This window comes from Nelusetta ayraudi, unplaced genomic scaffold (genome assembly GCF_046127955.1).
Source record: "Nelusetta ayraudi isolate G7.1 ecotype Tasmania unplaced genomic scaffold, CSIRO-AGI_Nayr_v1 ptg000094l, whole genome shotgun sequence".
In the NCBI taxonomy this organism is placed as follows: domain Eukaryota; kingdom Metazoa; phylum Chordata; class Actinopteri; order Tetraodontiformes; family Monacanthidae; genus Nelusetta; species Nelusetta ayraudi.
Window position 1 is genome coordinate 2,331,242 of NW_027466144.1, and position 8,497 is coordinate 2,339,738.

Below are 8,497 nucleotides of genomic sequence, written 5' to 3' on the forward strand. Positions count from 1 at the left end.
ACCTTTGACTTTGACCGTCGCCCCCGTCCGCGCCTCCTGCACACACACACACTATACACACACAGGGTCGGAAGATGGCTGCTGCGCCTGCACTGCCGCTGCTCCTCGGGGTGCTCGCCGCTCTGCTCTGCGGCTCGGACGCAGCTGAGTCCACTTACAGCAGGCTGCCGGAGGCGCTGCGGAGCGGCGTGGACCTGGCCCTGGAGAAGCTGCACTCCCACGCCGGCATCCAGCACCACTTTGTCTTCCTCAGGAGCGTCTCGCAGTCCGACGTCCAGGTGCGGTGACGCTTTCAGACTCTCTGCTCGTGCTGAACGTGATTCAAAATTGCTGTGTGTGTGTGTGTGTGTGTGTACACAGCTGCAGCTGATTTATTGAATAGTCTCCCCGCCCAGCTGAGGGCTCAACAGAATCTGGACTCTTTCAAAACAGGCCTTAAAACCTTCATATTTAGAAAGGCCTGAGAGTGTTAAAGATAAATGAGAGGAGAGAACGCTGCCGTTTGTTTGTTCTGATCAAGTCAAGTTTTCAACTTTTATTATCATTATTATTATTGTTTACACTCTTCTTTTGTACCTCCAGCCCGGCTTCAACGTGGCCTACATCTACCACCACTTCTATCTCAAAGCCACCACTTGTCCCAGAGGGACGACCGACACGACGGGTTGCCAGTTGAGGAACGACAGGGTTAGCCTCCCTCCCTCCCTCCCTCTCTTGTTTTTCTTCCCCTCCTGCTGCTGCTGCAGTTTTGGAGGGCCTGTCGTGACTTGTGCCGCTTCTCCCGCTTTGTGTGCAGCCGCTGATCGACTGCGCCGTCTGCTACAAGACGCTGAGGGACCAAATCGAACCCGAGCCGCGGCCGTATGTCCACTGTGTGCACAAGACGGCCCTGACGCAGGTACCGCCTGTCGCCTCTGCCCCTTTTTATGCACAAAGTAGCAGAAATTCAAGGTGAGATGGATTTGTTTTTGACAAAAGTTTCTCTGGTTTTCCTGAGCGGCAGGAGATGAAGGGGGCCAGAGTGCAGCACTGCAACCAGTTGGGCTACAACAGCGGCGCTCCGACTCTCCTGGCGTCGATGGGAAACGAGTGAATTCTTTCTGGAAATTGATTTTCAAACTTTCAGCTGAGTTGTTTTCATAACACGAGATGACAAACGTGGAACGCCAAGCACAAAGCAAGTGTCGAGTCGTCTTCTTCTTCCTGTCAAATCTTTGAATTAAATCCCGTTTGTGAACTCAAACGAAACGACCTGTGTCTTTTTTTTGTCTTCTACTGCCCTGTTTTCTTTTTGTTTTCAGAGTGAATATTTTTAAATATGGCAGTGAGATCCTGTCATGACTGAGTACGACTGTCGGTGCTTCTCTTAGCTACTGACGCAGGAGAAGAATCTCTTGGTTATTTGTCTGTGGCAACCCGAAGCATCGCCGACCTGTCTGTGATTATCGGGAGTGTCGTGCAGCTGATTTCTCCCCTTCAGGAGGGTCAGCAGGGTCCCGGGGGTGGGGGGTGAGGTCGAATAGAGGACCCCAGCAGCCTCGGGTTTTGTTCTGGTTGTGTGACTGTGCCTGTCGTTGGTCTGAAGGGGAGAAGAGTCAGTGTCAGTGCTCGGGGGGCCAAAAGCAACACGCAGGATTTCTTCATGTGTTGACTGAATTTCCTGCTCGATGCCAAGTGGATTTTTCCCCACGTCATCTCCACCTGCCTGCCCTCTGTGTGTCACAGCGCACTGTGCACCTCCTCCTCTTTGAGGCCTCCCGACGGCCTCTGACTGCTGGCTGACGCGACGAGGACTCTGGGTTCTGTTTACCCAACTGCCTTGAGATCCTTTCGGAAACGGCTGGCAGCAGGTGCGCCGAGCTCAAAGTCTCATCTTGAGACCTTTGAGTCCTTTGCTTGAGTGACGGACGAGGAGTCGTCCTAATCCACGTTAGCCAGTGTGGCCCTCAGTGGAGTAGAACAGTCGATTCTCTGTGCGTCCGTCTCTTATGCAATTCAACGGGTGACAGTCAGCGTCGGTTCAGTCTGTCGCAGGTCAAATGGAGGAAAAATTAATCTTCTGTTATTCAAACACTCAACAATCCTCAAGCGGCCAAACTTGAATCTTTAACCCTAGAAGATGACCAGAAATCATGGTAGCATATTACTCTACTTTTTCTGGCGTTCATATTGAAGGTAACGTCATGTTTAATCAAGATTTACATGAGTAACCTGCCAGAATCATTCAGTTAACCCATGATATGCAACAGACATTGAGCTAGCCTCTGTCCAGGTCTGTGCAGGCAGAACCAGGATGCTGCAAGGGGAATCACAGCAACGACGCCCGGGTCACGCACATGTAGAGAAAACAGGAAGCAGCACCAAGACAGGGAAGGTGACTGAAGCGTGAGGAAGGCCAAGTGAGGGGAACCGGAGAAGAAGGGAACTGGGGGGCCGGAAGTCGACCCAGCGCTCTGTATACTTGTGTCCTGAAATTGCTTCCCAAAGATACGTTGAAATCGGTTTCCTTCTCCAGAGGCTCGTCGTCCGACGGACGTGCGGATCGTCGAGAAAACGAGGCTGACGGTCAAAGCCGCTCGTGTTGTTTTTGCGTCGTTAAACTGGATTCAGTGCCTGTCGCTGGCTGCGCAGACCTGGTTTGCCGGCTCGTCGAGCGCGAACAAAGCGAGACATTTGCAATTAATAACCGACTTGGCCTCGTTAAAGGCGGCGAGAAAGGAAGCAGTGACCCCGATGATCGCGGCTGACCTCGAACGGTTCTGCCTGCTGCTGGAGCGAGCCAGGCTCTCTGTGGCCCGGGGAACCTCAAGTGTGTGTGTGTGTGTGTGTGTGTGTGCGTGTGTGTAATTTCACTTCTGCTACGTCTTTTGTTTTTGTCTTTCCCTAAAACCAGCTGCCTCTCCAGGGGGGAAGTCGGTGACGGGAATCTTGCAGAGGGGGAAGCAAACAGCTGCTGGTTCGTTGTCTTTGGGTTCCTTCACCCAAAACTTCCATATTAGGACTTGTTGTGAAAGTCAGTATTGATCCCTCTGGGGGTTTGGAGGGGTGGCGGGGGGGGGGTAGTATAACCGTCTCTCTCTCCTCACTCACTCACTCATGGCTGTGACTCTGCTCTTGTCGCTGGCTTGCGCCGGAGCGCTGCTGAGCTCCGTGCGGACCCAAGGCCCCCCCGGCCAGCAGTCGGGGGTGGATCTGGCTCTGGAGCAGCTGGGCTCGCACGCCGGCGTGCACCACCACTTTCGCTTCCTGAAGAGCCTGGCGAAGTCGGACATCGAGGTAAAGACCGAATCTCGCTTGTTTCCAGAGTTCTTTTCCAAAGTGTTGAAAATGTCCTACATTCACAGTGAATGTAGGACGTTTTCTCTCTGCCCTCAGGGGTTCCAGGCCCGCACTTGTTTTCACATCTGCTCGGGCTCTGACCCCCCCCGCCCCGCCCCTCCCCTCCCCGATCATACTGTTCTTCTATACCGACGCAACCTCTGTCAACACGCACGGCTCCACGGCTTGAAAAGGCCACGTTGTCGGCCGACACAAAGAAAAACGGGAGCATGTGAAAAATGCGCTTTTAATCCGAAGCGCACACTGGCAAAGTGTAGTCCGCAGGAAAGATTTGGAGGGGATTAAGGAAGATTACTCATCTGAAAAGTTACACTGTCCAGCCTGCCGTGCGGTCGAGCGTTTCCCATGAGACTGTGAGTTCCAAATGATTTCTCAATCATAATGACGTAATGTATTTACTTTATTAAACTAAATTACTAAATTTAATGTCATTTGAAAATGAACAAAAACGTTACAACAAAATCACTGTCTTTGAAGCCCCAAGGTATTTAAATGACTCTGAAAAATGATGAAATGCAGCCATTTTATGACTTACCTACTGTTCATATGATGTCTTTAAGTTCGGCGGGCCGGATTAAAAAGCTTAACGGGCCGCCTGTGGCCCCCAGGGCCGTAGTTTTCCCCGTGTTTACTCCATCCGCTCGGCCCCGCATTCCGTGGAAGTGCATGCTAACACAAAAACATCTGGCAATCTGCCCTCTGTGATGTCACAACAAACCCCATTCCCTCTGGCGGGTTTCGCAACGACATCTCACACAGGCCGCACGGGCCTGCACATTCTGTTTTTATCTGCCGTTTCAGCGGGAAGCCGTAGAATGAAGCCGTTTGTAAACGCTGCAAACAGCGGGCTAAATGTGGCGTTCCGCGACGGTCTGCAGCTGCAGATCCAGTTCCACTTCTGAACGTTGCGCGCTTGTGTGTGTGTGTGTGTGTGTGTGTGTGTGTGTGTGTGTGTGTGTGTGTGTGTGTGTGCTGGGTGGCAGTCTGGCTTTGGTGTGCGTTACCTCTTCCACCACTTCTACCTGAAGCCCACCACCTGCGCCAAGGGGACGGCCGACTCCAGCCCCCAGAACTGCCCCTTCAGGAACGACAGGGTGAGTTCGTTGGCTTTCTGCCTGTCTCGCTTTGTCAAGTTTCTTTTCTTTTTTTTTCGTCTGGTGTCAAACGCCGCGGCTGAACTCCCTCTCTCCCCGTTCTCGCCTTCGGCCTCGGCAGCCGCTGATGGACTGCGCCGTTTGCTACAAGACGGAAGACGATGTCATGGCGACCGATCCCAGGCCTTACGTGCACTGCATCCAAAAACCCAGACTCACAATGGTACTGTTGCCAATGGAAAAAGTTGCACACTGACTCCTGTGCCTTTGGGCTCACGCAGTTTGTCACCGAGGCATTTCACCGGAATGATCCACCGCCATGACATAGGCATTAAATGCGCAGAAAGTACAATTTGTGCCGTTTGGTGCTTCAAGAAAAGAGAGACAATCATTGTCTGCCGTTGTAAAAACAGTAAAAACTCTTTCTTTTTTTCAGGAAATGAAGGCAGCCAGGACCATGCACTGCAAAAAGATGTCGTACAACAGCGGAGCTCCGACTCTCCTGGCAGTTTCTAGTTAGAAATAATCCAGTCGTCGAGTGCAGCCATTCATGCAGCCACCTGGGTTTCTTATATTGGCCCCATTCTGATGTCAGCCACACATCTCATGTCTGTTTATATACATACACACACACACACACACATATATATATATATATATAACACAAATAGGAACAAAAAAAACAAATTTTCTCAACTTAATTGTGTTTTCATCTAAAACTACATTTGTATGATATATTTGTGATTAAACTACATGTCCAGCCTTCCGACCTGCTGCTCCTTTTTTTTTGTTTTTTTTGTGCTTCCCGATGGACCAGCTGAAGAGTGCGTCTCTGTTCTGCACATGTAAAGAGAAAGTGTCTGCCAAAATAAACTTTGCAAGTGGGACTGACACAAAGTTCACTTCCATTGTGCAACACATATTTTTTTTGTTCATGCTGCTAATACTTTGGGATTAGAATGGGCAAGATAAAATACAGTAGTCCTTTTGTTGCATGCATTATCAGCACAATTGTAATCGTGTTTTTTTTTTATATATATATGATTAGAATTGAATAATAAATAGCCAAACAACAGTTGTATTGAAGAGTGACTATCCATTTTACTGGATTGGCTCATTTTTGACCCTTTATGTATCTTTAGAAAAGCAGTGTCTAAAGCAGTGTTTTTGACTTCTTGACTGCTGGGATGTGTAGAAAACGTGGTTGAACGTCTATTGAAAATGAACCAAAGCAAAGTTACAACAGAATCAGTGTCTTTGACGCCTCACGGGTTTTAGCTGTTTATTGAAATGACTCTTGAAACGCTGAAAAAATGTATGAAATACAGCTATTTTATGACTTACTTAATGTTTATTTAATTTCTTCGAGTTCCGTTAAGGTGTTTTATCCAGTTTGCCCGCACCTGGTTTTTCAGCCAAACTTGCGGCGCCAGTTTTTTCATTGGCCATGCATTTGATGGGGGTGGGGGTGGGGGGAGTGGGGGGGGGGGGTGCAAGTCCCAATCCTCGGCCTTGGCAACGGACACAAAGTGACTTTGATTGTGTGTGTGGGAGAGGAAGCAAAGGGCTGAGCCTCGGTCCAACCCACCTCCTCGTCAAAGTGTATAAGAATGGATGGATTTTGATGTTTTCCACTTCACTCCTGGAACTCTGCTTGCACGCTGACAGACGAACGGGAGACGAATTCCAGACTGTGAGTATCTCATTTTTCTTTCTCTCGCATTTTCGTTGCATTTTTAAATATTGTTGTTGTTGTTTTTAGCCAAAGGCACGACAAGGCCTCTCTTTTTCGTTGCAGAACCATGAGCAGGAACTATCTGTCCAAAAATGACGAGCTCCGCAGGGGGGACTACCTGCTCTCCAACAACAGGGAGTGGAAGGCTATTTTCCAGGTGAGACTCTGGCTTCACTGGTGCAGGATCTGAAGAAAAAGCGGACTTGTTGTCAAATGTACTTCACCAATGAAACAATACATTTGTTGAGACTTTTTCAAAAGTGAAAATGATCTGATCTGAACTGAACTGATCAGAGGTCAGAGGTCTTGATGAGCGTCTTGATCCTTTTTTATATGCTGTAGTTGTTGTTATTTCCTTATTTCAATTAAGAGTTGAATCAGGTATTTCCCATAAGCCATTGTTGGATGCTAACATTTTTAAAAACAATTAACCAGTGTTATTTTCTACATTTATATTTGTCCCTGTACGGAAAACGAACTGAACTGAACTGAGGTACTCTGAAATAATCCCCCTTTAAAATACCATCCAGTTCTACAGCGTAGTTCAAATAGCTCCACTTCAAGCACCAACAATTCTCGTACAATTAGTGAATAACTTTTCACAGAATTTGTATCTGTGAGGGGTAGAAAGTCCAGATATTCTTGTACAAATGTAGGAAATGAAAGTCAAAAGTAATAAAAAAAAAAAAAAAAAATACTAAGGAACAAAGTCGTTGTACTTCACACCTCTGGGCAGGAGTCACAGTGTTTCTGTCCGTCTGCTCTTTTGGCAGGACGACGGCAACTTTGTCGTCTACGGCTGGAAGCCCGTCTGGGCCTCCGACACTGCCGGGACAGACGTCTATCGTCTGTGCATGCAGTCGGATTGCAACCTGGTCATGTACACCAAGTGCGACAAACCCAAGTGGCACACCAATTCGGCAAACGAGTGCTTCAAGATGTGTCGCCTCTACTTGACCGACGACGGCAAGCTGGTGGTGTACCGGGAGGCCGATCAGGTCTGGAGCTCTGCTGACGCCTCTTCGTGCTCGTGCCCCTGAGGGTCCGGAGACGGCCTGGAGTGCGGGTGGGATCCACGTCTCAGCGACGGCTTTAATTTCCACTGAACCCGCGTGTATTGGAAACTGGAAATAAACGTCTCACTGTGCACAGCTGGCTTGTTCGTTTTATTCATAGTGGGATGTGAGAAATGAAATCCAACAATATTCCAAGTTTAATACTCTGAATATGTTGAAAACAAACAACAAAAAGGAGTTGAAATGTAAATTGAAATGAAGTGTGGGGGTGTGTGATCAAACTAACAGTGATTCAGTCATTCACATCATTTAACATAAGTTGTGTTATGCTGCTATTTGGGAGGTGTATACACATGATGAGCAAGACACTGAAGTGATGCTTTTCAGTGCTCGAAGCAATGTTGCAGGCATCAAAGTGGTATGGAATAAATCAGACTGGGTGTGGCTACAACACCCCAATTTACGTACATTGCACAGCCAATCAGCACCGCTCTGCGTGAGTTTTAGCAAGACAGCATGAAAACACAAGGATAAAAAAAAAAAAACATTTCTGAAAAGCGAACAGCAAGGAAGCAGGAACCCAACACAACACTGTTCGAGGCCGGAGCTGTTCACTTCCTGGTGTGGCTCAGATCACAGGTGTGATCATGTAGGTGAACTGGATGTGGCTGCTGAAGGCCACTACAGCTCGCCATAAACTGAGCTTCTTCTACTCAGCCGCCAGGCTGCTCAATTTGATGACTCTGGCTTCCCTTCCTCTGCCCCTCCAGTGACACCAGCACTTATCACCAGCAATATATAAATACCTTGCACGACTGATCCCAACAAACAAACAAACAAACAAACAAACAAACAAATTCATTTCCAAGCAAGGCGACTTAGAAATGCTGGTTTTGCAGAGAGCTTGCACCTGCAACTACTTACCACAAGATGTCGCACTAACACATTATTTCATGTTTCCCCCATCCAGCCATCCACAATGTGTGAAGTGACTCATGCAGGAGATATTGGCGATTTATACCTGCCAGACACTATTCGCTGGTCTTATTTGTTGACCCCTCAAGGATAGATAGATGTACTTTATTGATCCCAAATTGGGAAAGTCCGCTGTTGAAGCACGACAAACAAGCAATGCAATACAAACTATACAACAATCACTAGAAGATATTTTCAAATAAATTAAAAAATAGAACAAAAAGAACAAGGGCAGGGCGTGCAAAATATCTGAAAATGGGACGAGACCTTTAAATTCAATCTTTTTGACGTTTTCCTTTTCCTTCCCCCCCCCCCTTCTTATTGAAGTTACCACCTCT

General features: G+C 48.0%; 2 protein-coding genes across 2 annotated transcripts; both read left to right on the forward strand.

Annotated features, from left to right (window-relative positions):
• The first annotated feature begins 37 nt into the window (after positions 1-37).
• LOC142902414 (uncharacterized) lies at positions 38-5,508 on the forward strand. The gene is made up of 9 exons (XM_076047438.1): positions 38-278; positions 583-687; positions 797-898; positions 1,004-1,089; positions 1,481-1,484; positions 3,073-3,276; positions 4,323-4,433; positions 4,555-4,656; positions 4,870-5,508. Exons 1-9 carry the CDS (start codon positions 75-77, stop codon positions 4,951-4,953), a joined length of 1,002 nt encoding a protein of 333 aa, XP_075903553.1. The 5' UTR covers positions 38-74; the 3' UTR covers positions 4,954-5,508.
• A 405-nt stretch (positions 5,509-5,913) lies between these two features.
• Positions 5,914-7,317, forward strand: LOC142902549 (B-type lectin plumieribetin-like). Its single transcript, XM_076047743.1, has 3 exons — positions 5,914-6,126; positions 6,232-6,325; positions 6,942-7,317. Exons 2-3 carry the CDS (start codon positions 6,236-6,238, stop codon positions 7,206-7,208), a joined length of 357 nt encoding a protein of 118 aa, XP_075903858.1. The 5' UTR covers positions 5,914-6,126; positions 6,232-6,235; the 3' UTR covers positions 7,209-7,317.
• The last annotated feature ends 1,180 nt before the right edge of the window (positions 7,318-8,497 follow it).